Source organism: Pogoniulus pusillus, chromosome 6 (genome assembly GCF_015220805.1).
Source record: "Pogoniulus pusillus isolate bPogPus1 chromosome 6, bPogPus1.pri, whole genome shotgun sequence".
Classification (NCBI taxonomy): Eukaryota; Metazoa; Chordata; class Aves; order Piciformes; family Lybiidae; genus Pogoniulus; species Pogoniulus pusillus.
Genome location: NC_087269.1, coordinates 24,831,814 through 24,855,160, shown reverse-complemented (window position 1 = coordinate 24,855,160; position 23,347 = coordinate 24,831,814). Strand labels below are relative to the sequence as shown.

General features: G+C 55.5%; 1 protein-coding gene across 1 annotated transcript in view; it reads right to left on the bottom strand.

Moving 5' to 3' along the window:
- The window catches only part of PRKG1 (protein kinase cGMP-dependent 1), a 439,344-nt gene that overhangs the window by 251,845 nt on the left and 164,152 nt on the right, over positions 1-23,347 (bottom strand). The window contains exon 3 of the mRNA XM_064145000.1: positions 9,252-9,365. Coding sequence (XP_064001070.1) covers positions 9,252-9,365 — 114 coding nt within the window. The remainder of the gene's footprint in view (positions 1-9,251; positions 9,366-23,347) is intronic.

The window sequence follows — 23,347 nt, the reverse complement described above, 5'->3', positions numbered from 1 at the left end:
AGTGATTTCTCCCCCTGCCTGCCTCCCACCGAGCAGTGACACTAAAAACTTTATTTCCCAAGCCCAAGCAGGAGCAGACACACAAATGAGTTGCAGCAAGAGATGTCAACACAGCTGACACCTCATTAGTGCCCGACGGCAACGCAGGGCTGCACCACCGTAACGTGCCATAGAACCACAGGATCAGTCAGGGTTGGAAGGCACCACAAGGAGCAGCCAGTTCCAACCCCCCTGCCATGCCCAGGGACACCCTACCCTAGAGCAGGCTGCACACAGCCTCAGCCAGCCTGGCCTTAAACACTTCCAGCCATGGGGCCTCAACCACCTCCCTGGGCAACCCATTCCAGCCTCTCACCACTCTCCTGCTCAACAACTTCCTCCTCATGTCCACTCTGACTCTCCCCACCTCCAGCTTTGCTCCATTCCCCCCAGTCCTGTCACTTCCTGAGAGCCCAAAAAGTCTCTCCCCAGCTTTTTTGTAGCCCCCTTCAGATGCTGGCAGGCCACAAGAAGGTCACCTGGGAGCCTCCTCTTCTCCAGACCAAACAGCCCCAACTCTTTCAGTCTGTGCTCACAGCAGAGCTGCTCCAGCCCTCTGAGCATCCTCCTGGCCCTGCTCTGGACACTCTCCAGCATCTCCACATCCCTCTTGTCCCAGGGGCTCCAGAACTGGATGCAGTACTCCAGGTGCAGTCTAAGCAGAGCACAGCAGAGGGGCAGAATCACCTCCCTGGCCCTGCTGGCCACACTGCTCCTGATGCAGCCCAGGCTCTGCTTGGCTTTCTGGGCTGCAAGTGCACACTGCTGGCTCCTGTTGAGCTTCTCCTCCAGCAGCAGCACCCCCAAGTCCCTCTCCTCAGGGCTGTTCTCCAGCAGGCACTGCCCAGCCTGTATCAGTGCCTGGCATTGCCTTGACCCAGCTGCAGGACCTTGCACTTGGTCTTGTTGACCCTCAGGAGCTTGGCTTGTGCCCACCTCTGCAGCCTGTGCAGGTCCCTCTGGATGGATCCCTGCCCTCCAGCCTGGCTGCTGCACCACACAGCTTGGTGTGGGCAGCAAACTTGCTGAGGCTGCACTCAGTGCCTCTGTCCATGGCACCCACAGAGATGTTGAACAAGACTGGTGCCAGGACTGACCCCTGAGGAAATCTGCTTGTCCCTGGCCTGCACTTGGCCATGGAGCCATTGACAGCCACTCTTTGGGTGCAGCCATCAAGCCAGTTCTTTATCCATCAGTGCTCCACCCATCAAACCCATGTGTCACCAGCCTGGGGACCAGGATGTGGTGCACCAAAGGCCTTGCTCAGCTCCAGGGAAATGACATCCTGCACTCATGCTCTCCTGCAGCTTCATTTCTGAAGAGCAGATACTCAACCTCCTCCTAATGAAGTGCTGGCAAGACACACCCAGCCCCACTCCTGGCACTCTGCTGCTGCTGGAAGGCTGGCAGCTGACAGCTGGGAAGCTCTGACTTGGAAGTATTTCTCCAAGTGAAAGTTTGGTGATGCCCTCTTGAGAGCTTCACTGTCCACAGCATCAGTGTCACCAAGGAATAGTCCCATGGCATGCATCTTTCATAGCCCAGAACCTCCAAGCTGCTGCAAGCAGTGAACATCTCCTGTGAGGCCAGGCTGAGGGAGCTGGGGATGGGAGCTGGCAGCAGAGGAGCCTGAGGGCTGCCCTCAGTGCTGTGCTAAAGATGTGCAGGGCAGTGTCAGGAGAACACAGCCAGGCTCTGCTCAGGGGTGGCCAAGGGCAGCACAACTGCACAGCACACACTGGTGCCAGCTGGAGCAGAGGAGGTGCCCCAGGAGCCAAGTCCAACCATTGACCCTGCTCTGCAATGTTCATCCTAAACCACATCCCCCAAGCACCACATCCAGATGGGTTTTAAACACATACAGGGGGGCAAGAGGCTGGGGCCAGGCTCTTGTCAGTGGTGCCCAGGGCCAGGCCAAGGGGCAGAGGGCACAAAGTGGCAGCCAGGAGGTTCCATGTGAGCAGGATGGGAAAGTTGTTTGTTGTGAGGGTGCTGGAGGCCTGGAGCAGGCTGCCCAAAGAGGTTGTGGAGTCTCCTGCTCTGGAGACATTCAAACTCCACCTGGACATGTTCCTGAGTGACCTGCCCATGCTCTGGCAAGAGGGTTGGGCTGGATGATCTCCAGAGGTCTCTTCCTATCCAGTGATAGAATGCTTTGGGTTGAAAGGGACCTTGAAGATCATCTAGCTCCAGCTCCTCTGCTGCCAGAGATTGTCATCCCCTGCCTCCACTAGACCAGGCAGCTCAGAGCCTTACCCAACTTTGCTTTGTCTCCTGAAATAAAGCTTGTGATAAGCAAATTCAGCATCAGGCCTAATGGAACACTTAGAATCACAGAATCAGCCAGGTTGGAAGAGACCTCCAAGCTCAGCCAGCCCAACCTAGCACCCAGCCCTGTCCAATCAACCAGACCATGGCACTAAGTGCCCCAGCCAGGCTTGGCTTCAACACCTCCAGGCACAGCAACAGCACCACCTCCCTGGGCAGCCCATTCCAATGGCAAATCATAGAATCATAGAATCAACCAGGTTGGAAGAGACCTCCAAGGTCATCCACTCCAAACTTTACAACCACAGAATCCCAGAATGGGTCTGGTTGGAAGGGACCTCAGAGATCATCTGTGCCGATGCCCTGCCATGGTCAAGGACACCACTCGACCAGACTTGGTTGCCCAAAACCTTATCCATCCTGGCAGGAGGGACCTTATCCAGGCAGGAGGCAGCCACAGCCTCCCTGGGCAGCCTGTTCCAGAGTCTCACTACCTTCCTACTGAAGAACTTCTTCCTCAGCTACAGTCTAACTCTGCTCTCCCTCAGCTTCAAACTATTCCCCCTTGGTCTGTCTCTAGACACCCTCAGGACAAGTCCTTCTGCAGCCTTTCTCAGCTTCAAACCTTCTCTCTGGCCCTGCTCTTCCAAAGCTTTATGACATTGATTCTTCACTTAGCCAAGAGAACAAATGGCCCTTTGCAGAAGGGGCAACGATTTAAGGCCCTTATATGCCCTCAAATTGATAGGCACAACTCCGAGACCTCTCTTCAGGTAGGTTTGGCTGAAAACAGTTTCCCAAAGTCACGCTTGTGCCACCTCGCTTGGAAGGACATAAAGCTGATTACAGCCACAGCCATGCAACGAGGAGAGAGGAGACATCCAGAAAGCACTTAGGGAACAAGATGACAGAAGAAGGTCCTTAATTTTCATAACGAGGAAGGAGCAGACTATGGCAACAACTGCAGCCACCTCTCTCTTGAAGAACAGCCTCTCCAAGGACACTCCAAGGAGTGACCTCACCACTGCTCCCAAGCTGAGCAGGCAAAAAGGAGGGCATAAGAAGAAGTGCCAAGTGGAAGGTTGCTGGGGAGAAGAGACTCAGGGGCTGAAGAAGACAGTCAGGGCAAAAGTGGCAGGAAGAGCTCCTGCCTCCGTGATCTTGGAGTCACAAACAGGTGGCCAACAGCCAGAGAAATTAGAGTGACCATGCAGGACTGTGTCATGGCATCCTTACAGCTGGGAAAGACCTCCAAGAGAAAAGAATCATCACAGAACAGCGCAGCCTGGAAGGAACCTCACAGCTCATCTACTCTACCCCTCTGCCATGGGCAGGGACATCTCCCATCAAGCACAGGTTCCCTCCAGCAACTCCAGGCAGGAGGCAGCCACAGCCTCCCTGGGCAGCCTGTGCCAGACTCTCACCACTCTCCTGCTGAAGAACTTCTTCCTCAGCTCCAGTCTAACCCTGCTCTGCCTCAGCTTCAAACCATTCCCCCTTGGTCTGTCTCCAGACACCTTCAGGACAAGTCCCTTTGCAGCCTTCCTGCAGGATCCCTTCAGGCACTGGCAGCAGCTCTGAGGTCTCCCTGGAGCCTTCTTCTCTGCAGGCTGCACACCCCCAGCTCCCTCAGCCTGTGCCCACAGAAGAGCTGCTCCAGCCCTTGCATCATCTTTGTGGCCTCCTCTGACCTCACTCCAGCAGCTCTGTGTCCTTCTGCTGGGGACTGCAGAGCTGGAGGCAGGGTTGGAGATGAGGTCTAAGCAGAGAGGAGCCAAGGGGCAGAATCCCCTCTCTTGCCCTGCTGCCCACACTGCTCTGGCTGCAGCCCAGCACACAGCTGCCTTTGGGCTGCAAGAGGCCACTGCTGGCTCCTGGGGAGCTGCTCAGCACCCAACACTCCCAAAGCTTTTTCATCAACCCAACCCCTCCATGCCCACTAACTGGGCAGAGGACCCTGAATTTCCAAGGGGAACTGAACAAGAACCATGCACTGGGTTCATTGTCTGGGATTTCATAGAATCACAGAATCAAGCAGGTTGGAAGAGAGCTCCAAGCTCAGCCAGCCCAACCTAGCACCCAGCCCTGCCCAATCAACCAGACCATGGCACTAAGTGCCCCAGCCAGCCTTGGCTTCAACACTTCCAGGCACAGCCACTCCACCACTTCCCTGGGCAGCCCATTCCAATGCCAATCACTCTCTCTGACAACAACTTCCTCCTCACATCCAGCCTAGACCTGCCCTGGCACAGCTTGAGGCTGTGTCCCCTTCTTCTGTTGCTGGGTGCCTGGCAGCAGAGCCCAACCCCACCTGGCTACAGTCTCCCTTCAGGGAGCTGCAGACAGCAATGAGCTCTGCCCTGAGCCTCCTCTTCTGCAGGCTGCACACCCCCAGCTCCCTCAGCCTCTCCTCACAGGGCTGTGCTCCAGGCCCTTTTCCAGCCTTGCTGCCCTTCTCCAAACACCTTCCAGCACCTCAACATCTCTCTACCTAGGGCAGCTGTGTAGATTTTCTCAAACGAGCTGAATCTGCTAATTAAAACTAAATTAACTTCTGTTCCTAGTTTTGGGGGTGGGCTTTTGGGAAAATAACTCTGCTGTTGTATAAATCCCTGACTTGGCCACATTAATTCCCTGCTGCCACAACACTCAGCCACTCTGTTCCCAGCCTGTCTCTGCTCTCTCTCTGCCCTTCCCAGCTTTCCATGACTGCATTTACCACACAGCCCTGAAGCTTACCTGAATCCATCACCGTCACCAACTCTCCAGACCTTTACCTGGACAGAAAATCAGGCTCTCCCTGGGGAATGAATGATGAGTAATGGATAATGCACTTATGGGGGCAAGAAAGCATGTGGAAAGAGAGCGACTCAACACTCACTGCCCACTCACACACAGGCTCCTGATGTCTCCCTGGTGGGCAAGAGGGAAGGAAGCAAAGCATCTCAAGGAGGAACAACAACCCACTGCCCACTCACACACAGGCTCCTGTTGGCTCCCTGGTGGACAAGGGGGAAGGAAGCAAAGCATCTCAAGGAGGAACAACAACCTACTGCCCACTCACACACAGGCTCCTGTTGGCTCCCTGGTGGACAAGGAGGAAGGAAGCAAAGCATCTCAAGGAGGAACAACAACCTACTGCCCACTCACACCCAGGCTCCTGTTGGCTCCCTGGTGGACAAGGGGGAAGGAAGCAAAGCATCTCAAGGAGGAACAACAACCTACTGCCCACTCACATACAGGCTCCTGTTGGCTCCTTAGTGGGCAAGGGGGAAGGAAGCAAAGCATCTCAAGGAGGAACAACAACCTACTGCCCACTCACACCCAGGCTCCTGTTGCCTCCCTGGTGGACAAGGGGGAAGGAAGCAAAGCACCTCAAAGAGCCCACTGCAATGCCTGGAGTAGTCTGGAGGTGTCTGGAGCTTTCCCTACGGAGCTAGACATGACTTGTGCAATTTGCTACATCATTTGGGATGGCTCCAAAGTATTTTGTCATCATTTGGATAATCTGAAGGACAAAGTGTGCCACTGATGAGCTGACTTCATGGTAGCCAACAATTGCCCTGCAGGGAACAGACAGAGTCTGTGCAGGTGGAAACAGCTTCTGAGTCAAGCTTTAGAGTCACAGAATCATAGAATAGTCAGCATTGGGAGGGACCCCGAAGATCACCTGGTTCCAAGCCCCCTGCCTTGGCAGGGACACCTCACACCAGATCAGGTTGCCCAGAGCCTCATCCAGCCTGGCCTTAAACACCTCCAAGCATGAGGCTCCCACCACCTCCCTGGGCAACCTCTGCCAGTCTCTCACCATCCTCATGAGGAAGAACTTTTCCTAACATCCAATCTCATTCTCCCTCCTCTAGCTTGGATCCATTCCCCCCAGTCCTGCCACCACCCAACAACCTTAAAAGTCCCTCCCCAGCTTTCCTGCAGCCCCCTTCAGATACTGGGAGGCCACAAGAAGGTCTCCTGGGAGCCTTCTCCTCTCCAGACTGCACAGACCCAACTCTCTCAGCCTGGCCCCACAGCAGCTGTCTCCAGCCCTCTCAGCATCCTCCTGGCCCTTCTCTGGACACCTCCCAGCACCTCCAGACCTTTCCTGTAGCAGGGCTCCAGCACTGGGCACAGAGCTGCAGCTGAGCTCTCACCAGAGCGCTGCAGAGGGGCAGAATCCCCTCCCTCACCCTGCTGCCCACTCTGCTCTTGCTGCAGCCCAGGCTCTGCTTGGCTCTCTGGGCTGCCACAGCACACTGCTGGCTCCTGTTCAGCTTCTCACTCACCAGCACCCGAAGTCCCTCTCCTCAGGGCTGCTCTTGAGCCAGGCACTGCCCTGCCTGTATCAGTGCCTGGCACTGCCCCAGTACAGCTGCAGGACCTTGCACTTGGTCTTGTTGAACCTCAGGAGGTTGGCTTGGGCTCACCTCTGCAGCCTGTGCAGGTCCCTCGGCATGGACCCTTCCCTCCAGCTGTCAGCCAGCGTGGTGCTGAGGCTGCCCCAATGCCACTGTCCATGTCACTGACAAAGCTGTCAAACAAGTCATGTCCCAGTGCTGACCCTTGAGGGACTCCACTTGTCCCTGCCTGCACTGGGACATGGACCCACAGAGAGCCACTCTCTGGGTGGGGCCATGGAGCCAGTTCTGTACCCACTGAGCTGCCCATAACGGGTGATGGAGAACTGCACCTTCTTCACAAACCTCTATTGATCTCTGCCTGCTTTATCCCCCTCTGCACAGTTGCTCTCTTCCTTCCTCTCTCTTCCAGAAGCAAAAATGAGGTTATTTCTCCAAGGCTTTCTTCTGAGCAGGACCTCACAGGCCTCCTTATTTTGGAATCATTTGTTTGATTGGATTTTTTCCATCCCATCTGGACCATTCTCTCTTCACCCCCTGCCCTGGCTCCCAGAGCATCTTTCAACCACACAACTATTTCTCAGCCTCTGTCAAGCTCCCACCTGCCACCTCACCACAAACACTTCTCAAGACCCTATGAACCAAGGCTCCACTACTTATCTGCCTTGAAATGAAACCCTTTTTTCTCTTGCACATTGCAATGGGATTTATTTCTTGTCTCCTTCTGTTTTGTTTGGATCTTTGGTTGTTTTTTTCCTCCCCTCCTAGAACATTGACAAAAGAAAGCAGATGAAAGGAGAAGAACTGAAGACTCAGAACAGGGGATCAATGCAACCAGGTTTGAGGTTTTCCTCCTGATTTAGTCAGTTTAGGAAGTGAGGGAGGGAAATTAATTTGCCCTGTTAAAAAAACCCAACAACCACCAAAATGTAGCAGCTTTAATTTACTGAGTTGCAGCTGAAGACTTGCCAAGGGCAGATATGTCCAAGGGTGAGAAGAAGTTCAAGAGGAAGCACCATGAGCTGCAGGTTCTTCTGCACAAGGCAGCATCACCCATGTGGTGTTTTAAGTTAGGTTTCCCCCATGTGAGGAAACCTAAGCACAAAAAAGGAGGTTTCACAGCAAAGCCCCTCAGGAGCACCAAGCCCAAGCTGTAACCCTGCTCTACAAGAGTCACCTTAAACCACAGCCCCAAGCACCACATCCAAACCACCCTGAAACACAGCCAGGCTGGGTGACTCCTCCACCTCCCTGGGCAGCTCATTCCAGTCCCTGACCACTCTCTCCATTAAAAACTTCTTCCTAATGTCCAATCTAAACCTCCCCAGCCTCAGCTTGAGGCCATTCCCCCTTCTTCTGCCTCCAGCTCCCTGTGAGCAGAGCCCAGCAGCAGCCTCTGCACAATGTCCCTTCAGGTAGCTGCAGACAGCAACCAGCTCTGCCCTCAGGCTCCTCTGTCCCACACTACCCATCCCCAGCTCCCTCAGTCTCTCCTCATCAGGTTTACTCTCCAGGCCCCTCACAGCTTCCTTGCCCTCCTCTGGACCCACTCCAGCACCTCCACAGCTCTCTTGTACTGCAGTGCCCAAGGCTGCACACAACACTTGAGCTGTGGCCTCACCAGAGCTGAGTCCAAGGGCACAGTCCCCTCCCTGCCCCTGCTGGGCACAGCAAAACAAGCCAGGATGCCACTGGCCTTCTTGGCCACCTGGGCACACTGCTGGCTCACACTCAGCTGCCTGGGCACACTGCTGGCTCACACTCAGCTGCCTGGGCACACTGCTGGCTACCTTCAGCTCCCTGGGCACACTGCTGCCTCACACTCAGCTGCCTGGGCACACTGCTGGCTCACACTCAGCTGCCTGGGCACATTGCTGGCTACCTTCAGCTGCCTAGACACACTGCTGCCTCACACTCAGCTGCCTGGGCACATTGCTGGCTACCTTCAGCTGCCTGGGCACACTGCTGCCTCACACTCAGCTCCCTGGGCTCACTGCTGGCTCACATTCAGCCACCTAAGCACACTGCTGAGTACCTTCAGCTGCCTGGGTACACTGCTGGCTCACATGCAGCTGCCTGGGCACACTGCTGACTACCTTCAGCTGCTCACACTCAACTACATTCCAGTCCCTGACCACTGTCTCCTTGAAAAACTTCTTCCTAATGTCCAATCTAAACCTCCCCAGTCTCAGCCTGAGGCCATTCCTCCTTCTTCTGCCTCCAGCTCCCTATGAGCAGAGCCCAGCAGCAGCCTCTGCACAATGTCCCTTCAGGTAGCTGCAGACAGCAATCAGCTCTGCCCTCAGGCTCATCTACCCATCCTCAGCTCCCTCAGTCTCTCCTCATCAGATTTACTCTGCAGGCCCTTTCCAGCTTCCTTGCCCTCCTCTGGAGATGCTGAATCACTTCTCTGGGGTTTGCTTCCCACTCACAACAGCTCAGGTCAATCCTACAATCATAAGGAGATGAATGCCTTAAAGAAGAGGAGCATCTAAGAAAGGCAGCAAGTCCAAAGCAGTGCTGGCAGAGGCCTGCTTCCACCCCCCATGAAACCCCCAGGTACTCCACAGCAAGGAGGAGAGCTCAGCTTACTTTTGACAGTGGCTGTCCGGGTGCAGTTGTAGAGGATGGCTAACTCCCCAAAGACCTTGCCAGGCCCCATGGTGCACAGCTTCACGCCTTCTTTGGTCACTTCAACCTTCCCATCTGTGAGGAAAAGAGGGGAAAACAGCTCTTTAAAACAGGGAAAGAAACTTCTTCCAAACTTAAACATTCACATGTACTCTATAGACTGGAAAAGAGGAAGAAACTCTTGGCAGTGAGGGTGGAGAGGCACTGGAACAGGTTGCCCAAGGAGATTGTCCCCAGGAGCCAGCACTGGTGGCTGGCAGCCCAGAGCCAGCTGTGTGCTGGCTGCAGCCAGAGCAGGGAGAGCAGCAGCACAGGGAAGGGATTCTGCTCCTCTGCTCTGCTCTGCTCAGCCCCCACCTGCAGCACTGCAAACAGCTCTGGGGCCCCCAGCACAAGAAGGACCTGGAGCTGCTGGAGAGGATCCAGAGGAGGCTGTGGAGATGATGAGAGGGCTGGAGAAGCTCCCCTGTGGGGACAGGCTGGGAGAGTTGGGGCTGTTGAGGCTGGGAAAGAGAAGGCTCCAGAGAGACCTCAGAGCAGCCTTCCACTACCTGAAGGGGCTGCAGGAGAGCCGTGGAGAGACTTTGGCCAAGGGCTGGGAGTGCCAGGCTGAGGGACAATGGCTTTGAGCTGGGAGAGGGGAGACTGAGAGTGGAGATGAGGAAGAAATTGTTGAGAGTGAGGGTGGGGAGACACTGGCACAGGTTGCCCAGGGAGGCTGTGGCTGCCCCCTGCCTGGAGGTGTTGAAGGCCAGGCTGGATGCTGAGGAAGCTGTGCTGGTGGGAGGTGATGATCTTTAAGGTCCCTCCTACCCAAAGCATTCTGTGATTCTATGACATGCATGGAACAAGAGCAAAGAGAAGGGCAGGCACTGAGGATGGTGCCAGCAGCATTTGCAGGCATGGGTGGTGCCTGGAGGAGCAGAGCACATGGAGCTTACAGCAGCACCTAGGCTGCCAAGAAGGAAAGTGCGAGACATGGAAGGGAGAAATGCCCAGTGTCTATTCCCAGTCACTCAAAAGCTTCCTCTCACCCAAAAATTGGGAAGTGATTTTTTAAGCAGCTCCTGTGGCATCACTCTTAATAGGTGGCCAGACAGGAGGGTAGAGTGTAGGAGCTCTCATCCTTTCTCCCCCCCAGCACTGTCTGCACTTGTAGGACAGGTTTCAGACTGATGAATGATCCCTGCAGCAGAGGTCCCCCCAGGGGAGGCCTGCTGGGAAGCAGCTCCATGGAGAGGCACCTAGGAGTGATGTGGGACAAGTTCCCCATGAGCCAGCAATGTGCCCTGGTGGACACCTAGGAGTGATGTGGGACAAGTTCCCCATGAGGCAGCAATGTGCCCTGGTGGGCACCTAGGAGTGATGTGGGACAAGTTCCCCATGAACCAGCAATGTGCCCTGGTGGGCACCTAGGAGTGATGTGGGACAAGTTCCCCATGAGCCAGCAATGTGCCCTGGTGGGCACCTAGGAGTGATGTGGGACAAGTTCCCCATGAACCAGCAATGTGCCCTGGTGGGCACCTAGGAGTGATGTGGGACAAGTTCCCCATGAGCCAGCAATGTGCCCTGGTGGGCACCTAGGAGTGATGTAGGACAAGTTCCCCATGAGCCAGCAATGTGCCCTGGTGGGCACCTAGGAGTGATGTAGGACAAGTTCCCCATGAGCCAGCAATGTGCCCTGGTGGGCACCTAGGAGTGATGTGGGACAAGTTCCCCATGAGGCAGCAATGTGCCCTGGTGGGCACCTAGGAGTGATGTAGGACAAGTTCCCCATGAGCCAGCAATGTGCCCTGGTGGGCACCTAGGAGTGATGTGGGACAAGTTCCCCATGAGGCAGCAATGTGCCCTGGTGGACAAGAAGGCTAATGTGGTGCTGGGGTGCAGCAAGAGTGTGGCCAGCAGGGCGAGGGAGGTTCTTCTCTCCCTCTTTTCTGCTCTAGTCATGCCACATCTCAGTCCTGTGTCCAGTTCTGGGCTCCCCAGTTGCAGAGAGACAGGGAACTGCTGGAGAGAGTCCTGGAGAGAGTTCTGCTCCAGCGGCGACCACCCAGCCAGCCCCCTAAGGCAAAGCATGGTTCTTGTCTGGGGATTTCAGGTGGGAGGTACTCAGCAGTATGGAAAACAGAGAGCAAGGGTGAAGGATCTCATGGAGATCAGCAAGGATCCTGCCCCTGGGGAGGGACAACCTCCTGCAGCAGGACAGCTGAGGGGGGACCTGCTGGAAAGCAGCTCCAAGGAGAAGGACCTGGCAGTGCTGGGGGACAGCAAGCTCCCCATGAGCCAGCAATGGGTGCTTGAGGCCAAGAAGGCCAATGGGGTGTTGGGGTGCAGCAAGAGCAGTGTGGGCAGCAGGGCAAGGGAGGTTGTCTCTCTCCCTCTACTCTTCCCCAATGAGGCGGCTTGTGGAGTCCTGGCTCTGGATCAAGGCTCCCTGGCTGCAGAGAGACAGGGAACTGCTGGAGAGAGGCCAGAGGAGGCTGCAAAGCTGCTGAGGGGCCTGGAGCAGCTCTGTGAGCAGCAAAGTCTGAGAGCCCTGGGGCTGAGAGCCTGCAGAAGAGCAGCCCCAAAGGGCAGCTGAGCAAAAGGAGTTAATTTATTTCTACCAGTGTTTTTAAAACGTGTCTGATCCACCTGAATCATAGAATCACAGGGAGATCTGGCTTGGAAGGGACCTTTAACGCTCCTCCAGTCCAACCCCCTGCACTCAGCAGGGGCAGCCCCAGCCAGAGCAGGCTGCTCACAATCCCACACAACCTGACCTGCAATGGTGCCAGCCATGGGGCAGCTCCCACCTCTCTGGGCAGCCTGGGCCAGGCTCTCCCCAGCCTCACTGCCCAACATTTCTGCCTTCTCTCCACTCTCAATCTCCCTCTTTCAGTCCAAGCCATCCCCCCTTGTCCTGCCACAGCAGACCCTGCTCAAACTCTGTCCCCAGCTCTCTGCTGGGCCCCTTGAAGCACTGCAAGGCCTCCAGAAGCTCTGCCTGGAGCCTTCTCCTCTGCAGGCTGAACAAGCCTCCAGCAGCTATCCTTTCACATTAAGCCTCCACCTAAGAGGAAATGCCAAAGTATTCCTCCCAGGAATGAGCCAAATCTCTTTCTGGTGCCTCACTGACTTCAGAGCCTCCAACAACATAGAGCTGTAGACAGCTCAGGTTGGAAGGGACCTCAGACCTCATTCTGCTATCACAGGCAACGACACTTCTGAACTAGACTCAGCTGCCCAAGGCCTCATCCAGCCTGGCCTTGAGCACCCTCAGGGAGGAGGTGCCCATAGCCTCCCTGGGCAGCCTACTGCAGATGCTGAAGCTCAGCCTGGCTTTTTCAGCATCACTGAGTTCCAGCAAACCTGACCTGGGGCTATTCCTGCAAGGCCTCCTGGACAACAAAGGCCCATGAGGGAAATGAATCATAGAATCATAGAATCACAGAACCAAGCAGGTTGGAAGAGACCTCCAAGCTCAGCCAGCCCAACCTAGCACCCAGACCTGCCCAAGCAACCAGACCATGGCACTAAGTGCCCCAGCCAGCCTTGGCTTCAACACCTCCAGGCACAGACACTCCACCACCTCCCTGGGCAGCCCATTCCAATGCCAATCACTCTCTGACAACAACTTCCTCCTCACATCCAGCCTAGACCTGCCCTGGCACAGCTTGAGGCTGTGTCCCCTTCTTCTGTTGCTGGGTGCCTGGCAGCAGAGCCCAACCCCACCTGGCTACAGCCTCCCTTCAGGGAGCTGCAGACAGCAATGAGCTCTGCCCTGAGCCTCCTCTTCTGCAGGCTGCACACCCCCAGCTCCCTCAGCCTCTCCTTTAGCTGACAGACTGCAGGCTGGTTCCAGAGGAAAGGCAGCCAGAGATGAGCAGTACAAAGCCCCCATTATTCAAAAGCCTGGTGAGAGCTGTCCCCCTGCTCTAGATGTCATCTGCTGCTTCCCCAAAGCAATTCAGGCTGAGTATTCATCTTCCCAGGGAAGCTGCAGCTCTCCCCACAGCCCATTTATTCCCTGACAAGGACTCAGAAAGAGATAAGAAGCTGGGCTCTGTTTCTTCCAGAGCAGTGACGCTGCTGGAGAGAGAACCATTTCCCTCTCCAGTAAAACACTGTGGTTAACTCCTGCTCACTCACCAGCATGAGTCAATCCTATCTGCACCATGAACACTGTGGCCACGTCAAGAGAGGTTCTCCTCCCACTCTGCTCTGCTCTAGGCAGGCCACAGCTGGAATTTTAGCTCCAGGTCATGGCTCCCCAGTTACAAAGAGAGAGAGAACTGCTGGAGAGAGTCCAGGGCAGGCTGCAGAGCTGCTGAGGGGCCTGGAGCAGCTCTGTGAGCAGCAAAGGCTGAGAGCCCTGGGGCTGAGAGCCTGCAGAAGAGCAGCCCCAGAGGGCAGCTGAGCAATGCTCAGCAAGAGCTGAAGGAGCTGTGGGGGGAAAGAGGCTGGGGCCAGGCTCTTGTCAGTGGTGCCCAGGGCCAGGCCAAGGGGCAGTGGGTACAAAGTGGCATCCAGGAGGTTCCACGTGAGCAGGAGGAGAAAGTTGTTTGGTGTGAGGGTGCTGGAGGCCTGGAGCAGGCTGCCCAGAGGGGTTGTGCAGTTTCCTTGTCTGGAAAGCTTCCAATTGCCCCTGGGCATTGTGCTCCTGGGCAAGCTGCTGTGGGTGCCCTGCTTTGGCAGGGTGGTTGGGCTGGATGATTTCCAGAGGTCTCTCCCAACCCCAGCATGCTCTGAGTCTGTAGCCATGTGTTGGCTTAGCTGTACTTGGTTCCCTGAGCCCTGGATTCCAAAGACAGGAAGCTTGGAAATGAAAGAAATTCTCTCCCTTCAAGTGTTCATCTTCAGTTGTAAGTGAAAGCAAGAGCATTGCACACCTCCTTTTAGAGCCTTCAGCATATAGAGGCTGGTAGGGTGCAGTAGGTCAGGGACACTGGGATTTCATCTTGATCTACCTTTGCTGTCAAATATTTGAGAGGAAGAGGAGATGAAGTCCCCATCAGGGAGTGACAATGCTGGAAACACCCACTTCGGGCTTGGGAAGTGCTCCCTAGGTTTGTACCCAGAAATATCACCTCAGGTCCCATCAGCTGTCAGCCTGTTTTTCACATAGAAAACTGAGCTGTACCCTGGTGACAAATCCCTGCCTGACCACAGCCAGGGAGGCTGAGGACTGAGGTGGAAAGCACAGCATTGCCCAGGTTACTTTTGCTCCATACATTTGCACCCAACCTCCCTGCTAAAGCAGGACAATGCCAATCACTCTCTCTGACAACAACTTCCTCCTCACATCCAGCCTAGACCTGCCCTGGCACAGCTTGAGGCTGTGTCCCCTTCTTCTGTTGCTGGGTGCCTGGCAGCAGAGCCCAACCCCTCCTGGCTACAGCCTCCCTTCAGGCAGCTGCAGACAGCAATGAGCTCTGCCCTGAGCCTCCTCTTCTGCAGGCTGCACACCCCCAGCTCCCTCAGCCTCTCCTCACAGGGCTGTGCTCCAGGCCCCTCCCCAGCCTTGCTGCCCTTCTCCAAACACCTTCCAGCACCTCAACATCTCTCTGTAATTGAGGAGCCCACAACTGGACCCAGCACTCAAGGTGTGGCCTGAGCAGTGCTGAGCACAGGGGCAGAAGAACCTCCCTTGTCCTGCTGCCCACACTGCTCCTGAGCCAGCCCAGGATGCCATTGGCTCTGCTGCCCACCTGGGCACACTGCTGCCTCCTCTTCAGCTCCTCTCTCCCAGCACCCCCAGCTCCCTCTCTGCCTGGCTGCTCTCAGCCACTCTGTCCCCAGCCTGTAGTGCTGCTTGGGGTTGTTGTGGCCAACTTCTAGGACCCTGCACTTTCCAATTGTAGTGATTCCATGATTCCAGATGCAACATCTCTTGCATCATGTTCAATCAGTGTGGAAGGGCTGGCAGTAAAAGGGCAGGTTTGGACTGGAGCTGAAGCTGCTCTGGGGTCAGCTGAGCTGTGAAGGGAAGTTCAAAGCTGCAGTCTGTCCTGCTGAGTGCTCCTGCAGACACTGCCTGCTTCTTGCCTCACTTGCATTATTTAGTGCCTGCTTGACAGAGCTGTCTCAGGCAGTTGTCCATCTTTCCTCCCTTCATTGCTCACTTTAGGCTTCTTTTCTTCTGCTTACTTCAGCTGCTGGAGAGAGCAAACAAAGCCACTTCTCTCCTGCCAGCCCAATGGCCCTTCTGGCACCTCGGGAGAGAAACCCCCTCTTGTTCTCACCCATCTTGCACCTTTCCTTGCCAGGAGAGGTGAAAGTGGCTCATGGGATGGAGACTTTACTGAGAGGTGCTTAATGGTCCAGGTTGCTCAGTTACACAGCAGAAGGGAGGCTTTCTCTGCTGTACCTTGTAATTAAGCAGCACATTTATTACTGGGTGCAGCTGTGGTGTCTGCAGCACAAGAAAGACCTGGAGCTGCAGGAGGGGGTCCAGAGGAGGCCATGGAGATGATCAGAGGGTCCTGGAGAAGCTCCCCTATGGGGACAGGCTGGGAGAGTTGGGGCTGTTGAGGCTGGAGAAGAGAAGGCTCCAGGCAGACCTCAGAGCAGCCTTCCAGTACCTGAAGGGGCTGCAGGAGAGCTGGGGAGGGACTTTGGACAAGGGCTGGGAGTGCCAGGCTGAGGGACAATGGCTTTGAGCTGGGAGAGGGGAGACTGAGAGTGGAGATGAGGAAGAAATTGTTGAGAGTGAGGGTGGGGAGAGACTGGCACAGGTTGCCCAGGGAGGCTGTGGATCACAGAATCACAGAATGTGATCTATGATCTATGATCTATGATCTATGATCTATGATCTATGATCTGTGATCCCATTCTGTGATTCTGTGATCTGCAACCTCCCTGGAGCTGCTGAAGGCCAGGCTGGAGGAGGCCTTGAGCAAGCTGGGCTGGTGGGAGATGTCCATGTCCATGGCAGATGGCAGGGGGATGGAGCTGGATGGCCTTGAGGTCCCTTCCAACCCAGACCATTGTGTGGCCATGATTGTGACACTGCTGCTGGCTAGAACCCATCCCTCTCCTCTCCCAGTAGTGGCCAAGATACCTTCCCCTTCCCATCTCAGCCTTCCCCAGGCTGCTGGACTCTGTAGTCTCTCTTACGTGCTCTGAGTAAAAGCAGCTGCTGCAGCAGCTGAGGTTGGGTGATGAAGGCTTTCAGGGAGGGTTTCCTGGCTTGGTAGAAAAGCACAAGTGCCTGCTGAGGACCAGGGCTGAGCCTGGCTCTGCGATCTGGAGGCTTTGGGGGAGAGGAGTAGCAGAGGTGAGCTCAGAGCCACGAGGCAATGTCAGCCTTGAGGCTGCGGATGAAGACAAAGGTTATTCAAGTGGATTCCTCTGAGCACTTCTTGAACTGATCAGTTTATCCCTAAAGATCTCTTGGAGATGACATTAGGGCTGCAAAGCTGCTGAGGGGCCTGGAGCAGCACTGTGAGCAGCAAAGGCTGAGAGCCCTGGGGCTGAGAGCCTGCAGAAGAGCAGCCCCAGAGGGCAGCTGAGCAATGCTCAGCAAGAGCTAAAGGAGCTGTGGGGGGCAAGAGGCTTGGGCCAGGCTCTTGTCAGTGGTGCCCAGGGCCAGGCCAAGGGGCAGAGGGCAGAAACTGGACCCCAGGAGGTTCTATGTGAGCAAGAGGAGAAAGTTGTTTGTTGTGAGTTGTTTGGGCTCTTCTGCCAGGCAGTCAGCAACAGAATAAGGGGACAGTCTCAAGCTGTGCCAGGGGAGGTCTAGGCTGGATGTGAGGAGGAAGTTGTTGTCAGAGAGAGTGATTGGCATTGGAATGGGCTGCCCAGGGAGGTGGTGGAATGGCTGTGCCTGGAGGTGTTGAAGCCAAGGCTGGCTGGGGCACTTAGTGCCATGGTCTGGTTGATTGGACAGGACTGGGTGCTAGGTGGGGCTGGCTGAGCTTGGAGGTCTCTTCCAACCTGCTTGATTCTGTGATTCTATCTACCAGCACCCCCAGGGCCCTCTCTGCCTGGCTGCTCTCAGCCACTCTGTCCCCAGCCTGTAGTGCTGCTTGGGGTTGTTGTGTCCAATGTGTAGAACCCTGCCCTTGTCTTTGTTCAGTCTCATCCCATTGGCCTCTGCCCACCCATCCAGCCTGGCCAGGTCCCTCTGCAGGGCTCTCCTACCCTCCAACAGCTCCACACCTGCTCCTAGCTTGGTGTCATCTGCAAGCTTACTGATGCTGTACTCAATCCCCTGGCCCAGATCATCAGTAAAGATTCTGAACGGAGCAGAAACCTTCCTTTTTTATCACCACTTATTATATCCAGCAATCCCCCTGGGTGATGAGAAGGCAGAGAACTCAGCATTTGTCAGCAACTTGCACAGCAGCTGAGGAAATGGGCTATTGTTTGGGGTGGGTGCTGCCAAATTCACCCATTCCTACTGTCTCCTCATATCCTGAAAATTATTTGCTTGTGCTTCGCCTCCAAGAGACACAGCTCCCCTCAATGAAGCTTTCTAGCCAGCATGCTGCTCCTCTCTGACAGCAACAAGTCCAAGCTGCAGCCAGCAAAGCAGAGCTTTGAAGAAATGAAGTGTGCACGCCCCAAGCAATGGCATCATCCTGCACCACATCAACAACAACCTCACCGTGAGGCAGAAATGTGTGCTCATGGCCAAGGAGGCCAATGGTGTCCTGGGGTGTCTTAAGGAAAGCGTGACCAGAAGGTCAGGAAAGGTTCTGCTCCCACTCAGCTCTGCCCTGCTCAGGCCATATTGAGGCCCTGGTTGCAGTTCATGGGTCCCCAACTGCAGAGAGACAGAGAACTGTTGGAGAGAGTCCAGGGCAGGCTGCAAAGCTGCTGAGAGGCCTGGAGCAGCTCTGTGAGCAGCAAAGGCTGAGAGCCCTGGGGCTGAGAGCCTGCAGAAGAGCAGCCCCAGAGGGCAGCTGAGCAATGCTCAGCAAGAGCTAAAGGAGCTGTGGGGGGCAAGAGGCTGGGGCCAGGCTCTTGTCAGTGGTGCCCAGGGCCAGGCCAAGGGGCAGTGGGCACAAAGTGGCATCCAGGAGGTTCCATGTGAGCAGGAGGAGAAAGTTGTTTGTTGTGAGGGTGCTGGAGGCCTGGAGCAGGCTGCCCAGAGAGGTTGTGGAGTCTCCTTGTCTGGAGAGCTTCCAACCTCTCCTGGGCACTCTGCTCGTGGGCAAGCTGCTGTGCATGCCCTGCTTTGGCAGGGGGGCTGGGCTGGATGAACTCCAGAGGTCACTTCCACCACCACCCCACCCCACCATCCCCCCCGTGCTGTGGCTGTGGGATTCCTTGAAAGCCCTGGAGCACTCATTTCACAGTTTTACAGATCAGGGGTTTGGGTTCAGCTGAAGGCAGCCTGGAGAGCAGAGCTGCACTGCAAGATTTCAGGGGAATGCTCCAAGGCTTTGGGATGTGAACTTTCTCCTCTCAAAACCAAAGAGGAGGAGCACTCCTTGCTGCCCTGCTCCCCACCACACACTGCCTCAGCCGTGGGACTCTTGGCCAGAGCCACTCATTTGCAAATTGCACTCTGCATGCTAATTGCACTGCAGTTGCAAATTTAATTGCAGGGCAATTAAAACTTTAATTGCTAAGTGGCCAGTTGCCATCAGTGCCAAGCTGATTAAGATCTGTTACTGCTTCTGTTTGTTGCACAACACAGACTGATGATCTTCTGCCCCAGGATTATTCATGGGGTGGTGCCCAAGCCACTCTGGGTCCTAGCAGTGGTGGCTGTACTATGTCACACATCCAAGGGCAGAATATTCACCACTGGAAAAGAAAATCCTTCCTTTTTCTTTGATTAAAGCTCTGGAAACAAGCTGGCATCTGTGGGGATGGACTCGAGCATCTCCAGAGGTTCCTTCCAATCCATAGCACTGTAGGATTCTATGACATGGAATTGCTCACACCAAACAAGCCATCAGCATGGTGGGGTTGGGAGAGACCTCTGCAGATCTCCCAGCCCAACCCTCCTGTTAAAGCAGGGCACCCACAACAGCTTGCCCAGGAGCACCAAGAGAGCCAGTGGCACCCTGGCCTGCATCAGGAATGGTGTGGTCAGCAGGAGCAGGGAGGTCATTCTGCCCCTGTACTCTGCACTGGTTAGACCACACCTTGAGTACTGTGTTCAGTTCTGGGCCCCCCAGTTTAGGAGGGACATTGAGATGCTTGAGCATGTCCAGAGAAGGGCGACGAGGCTGGTGAGAGGCCTTGAGCACAGCCCTACGAGGAGAGGCTGAGGGAGCTGGGATTGGTTAGCCTGGAGAAGAGGAGGCTCAGGGGTGACCTTATTGCTGTCTACAACTACCTGAGGGGTGGTTGTGGCCAGGAGGAGGTTGCTCTCTTCTCTCAGGTGGCCAGCACCAGAACGAGAGGACACAGCCTCAAGCTGTGCCAGGGGAAATTTAGGCTGGAGGTGAGGAGAAAGTTCTTCACTGAGAGAGTCATTGGGCACTGGAATGGGCTGCCCGGGGAGGTGGTGGAGTCGCTGTCCCTGGGGCTGTTCAAGGCAGGATTGGACGTGGCACTTGGTGCCATGGTCTAGCCTTGAGCTCTGTGGTAAAGGGTTGGACTTGATGATCTGTGAGGTCTCTTCCAACCCTGATGATACTGTGATACTGTGGTACAATGCCCAGGGGCAGTTGGAAGCTCTCCACACAAGGAGACTCCACAACCTCTCTGGGCAGCCTGCTCCAGGCCTCCAGCACCCTCACAACAAACAACTTTCTCCTCCTGCTCACAGGGAACCTCCTGGATGCCACTTTGTGCTCACTGCCCCTTGGCCTGGCCCTGGGCACCACTGACAAGAGCCTGGCCCCAGCCTCTTGCCCCCCACAGCTCCTTCAGCTCTTGCTGAGCATTGCTCAGCTGCCCTCTGGGGCTGCTCTTCTGCAGGCTCTCAGCCCCAGGGCTCTCAGCCTTTGCTGCTCACAGAGCTGCTCCAGGCCCCTCAGCAGCTTTGCAGCCTGCCCTGGACTCTCTCCAGCAGTTCCCTGTCCCTCTGCAACTGGAGAGCCATGAACTGGAGTGTAGGACTCCACAGCTGACCTTACTGGGGTAGAGGGGGAGGAGAATCTACTTTAACTTGTGGATTCCATGCACCCCAGCACCCCACTGACCTTCTTGGCCACCAGGACACTCTGCTGGTTGATGGGGAACTTGCTGTCCCCCAGCACTCCCAGGTTTCTCTCCTTGGAGCTGCTCTGCAGCAGGTCCCCCCTCAGCTGTCCTGCTGCAGGAGGTTGTTCCTCCCCAGGGTCAGGATCCTACCCTTGCCCTTGCTGAACTCCATGAGGTTCCCTGTGCCCAGCTCTGCAGCCAGCTCTCTGAAAATGCTCTACACAAGCCTTTAGTCTGTCAAGTTACTGCTCCAAGAAAGTACTGTAGAAGGTCCCCAGGATGCAGAGTGAAATCCGGCTCCAGGCTCAGAAAAGCAACAAGCAGAGATGCCTGATGGACTCATCACCAAGGCAGGAGGACCAAATTCATCCAGCAAAGCACAGCAACCGTTTGAGTTCTAACGAGGACATTCAGTGCTCTGTCTCCTCCATCCAATTAGCCATTCAATAACGTCTCAGGCTGAGCTGCATCCATGTCCCTCACTCCAGACAAACCAAAGAAGTCAAGCTGAGCAGCCAGGGTGACTTTCACAAAGAGCAGGGCAATTTGGGTTCCTCCCAATAATTACAAGCTCATTTTCTACTTCTGGGTGACACACCCTGAGCTGGCTGAGGAATTTGTCAGCCTGCATCACAGTGCCATTGAGGCACCCCCAGGAGCTTTGCGGGTGACACCAGGCTGTGTGGTGTGGCTGACAGGCTGGAGGGAAGGATCCACCCAGAGGGACCTGGACAGGCTGCAGAGGTGAGCCCAAGGAAACCTCATGAAGGCCAGGAGGAGGAAGTTGTTCAGCATGGGAGTGGTGAGAGGCTGGAATGGGTTGCCCAGGGAGGTGGTTGAGGCCCCATGGCTGGAGGTGTTTGAGGCCAGGCTGCCTGAGGCTGTGTGCAGCCTGCTCTAGGGTAGGGTGTCCCTGGGCATGGCAGGGGGGTTGGAACTGGCTGATCCTTGTGGTCCCTTCCAACCCTGACTGATTCTATGATTCTAAGAAGGCCAAGTGCAGGTCAGGCACTGGGTGAGGAGTGGCTGAGAGCAGGCTGGAGGAGAAGGCCTTGGGGGTGTCAGTTGGTGAGCAACTGCCCAGGAGCCAGCACTGGTGGCTGGCAGCCCAGAGCCAGCTGTGTGCTGGCTGCAGCCAGAGCAGGGAGAGCAGCAGCACAGGGAGGGGATTCTGCTCCTCTGCTCTGCTCAGACCCCACCTGCAGCACTGCAAACAGCTCTGGGGCCCCCAGCACAAGAAGAACCTGGAGCTGCTGGAGAGGGTCCAGAGGAGGCTGTGGAGATGATCAGAGGTCAGGAGAACCACCCATGTGGGGACAGGCTGGGAGAGTTTGGGCTGTTGAGGCTGGAGGAGAGAAGGCTCCAGGCAGACCTCAGAACAACCTTCCAGTACCTGAAGGGGCTGCAGGAGAGCTGGGGAGGGACTTTGGCTGGGAGTGCCAGGCTGAGGGACAATGGCTTTGAGCTGGGAGAGGGGAGACTGAGAGTGGAGATGAGGAAGAAATTGCTGAGAGTGAGGGTGGGGAGACACTGGCACAGGTTGCCCAGGGAAGCTGTGTATCACAGAATCACAGAACATTATCATAGATCATAGATCAGATTCTGTGACTCTGTGATCCACATCCTCCCTGGAGGTGCTGAAGGCCAGGCTGGAGGAGGTCTTGAGCAAGCTGTGCTGGTGGGAGGTGTCTCTGCCCATGGCAGGGGGCTGGGGCTGGATGGGCTTTGAGGTCCCTTCTAACCCAACCCATTCTGTGACTCTAGGATTCTGTGTAGGATACACAAGAGGGACAACCTCCACCTCTCCTTTTCTTCTCCCAGACAGGTGCTGGAAATCCATTTGCAGTTTCAAGCCATGTCCCTCCACAACTCACAAGCCCAAACCATCGGCTTAAAGCTCAGGCTTTGGAAGTTTATAAGTGGCAGTGACCTGGAAATAGAGCTTGGCAAGGTCTCATCTCTACCACTCCTACAGGAAGCCCTGAAGGCAGATTTTTGCTTGCCAGAGAAAAACTTGAACAGAGGAAGGTAAATGAAGCCAGACATGACAAGTTATGGCTCTCAGAGCTGCTCTGAAGCCACCCCAAGTCCCTTCCCATGCTTCAGCAAACCCTTCTGCAGTTGAATCAACTTACTTCACCTCCTGCAGAACACTGTTGGAGGGACAGTCCCTACTTGGTGAACCACTGTGGTAGTCTCCCTCAAGACTGCACATTGCCAGCTGCTCTCTGGGGCACAGGGACTCACTGGGGTCCAAACCTTGCCTGGGGCCACCTCCAGCGTCAAAGTTTATTAAGCAGATGGGATGTGCACCATCATCTCCAGCACCAGCAGAATCACAGCATCTCAGAATGGCAGGAGTTGGAAGGGACCTATGAATGTCATCCAGAGCAGGGTCACACAGGGCAGGTCACACAGCAACACATCCAGACAGGGCTTGAAAGCCTCCAGAGAAGGAGACTCCACAACCTCTCTGGGCAGCCTGTTCCAGGGCTCTGACACCCTCACAGTCAAGAAGTTCCTCCTCATGCTCAGATGGAACTTCTTATGCTCATGTTTATGTCCAGTGCCTCTTGCTCTGTCCCTGGGCACCACTGACAAGAGCCTGGTCTCATCCTCCTGACACCACCCCTCAGATATTTGCAAGCACTGAGCAGATCCCCCTCAGGCTCCTCCTCTCCAAGCTAACCAGCCCCAGGGCTCAGCCTCTCCTCAGAGGAGAGATGCTGCAGTGCCCTCAGCAGCTCAGTGGCCCTGTGCTGGACTCTCTCCAGTAGCTCTGTGTTCTTCTTGAGCTGGGGAGCCCAGAACTGGACACAGTACCCCAGAAACTCACGCTGAGATCACAGAACACTTTTAGGTTGGAAGGGACCTGTAACAGTCTCGTAGCCCAAACCCTTGCAGACTCAGCAAGGACTGAGCAACCAGTGCAGGCTGCTCAGAGTCACAGAATCATAGAACCACAGAAT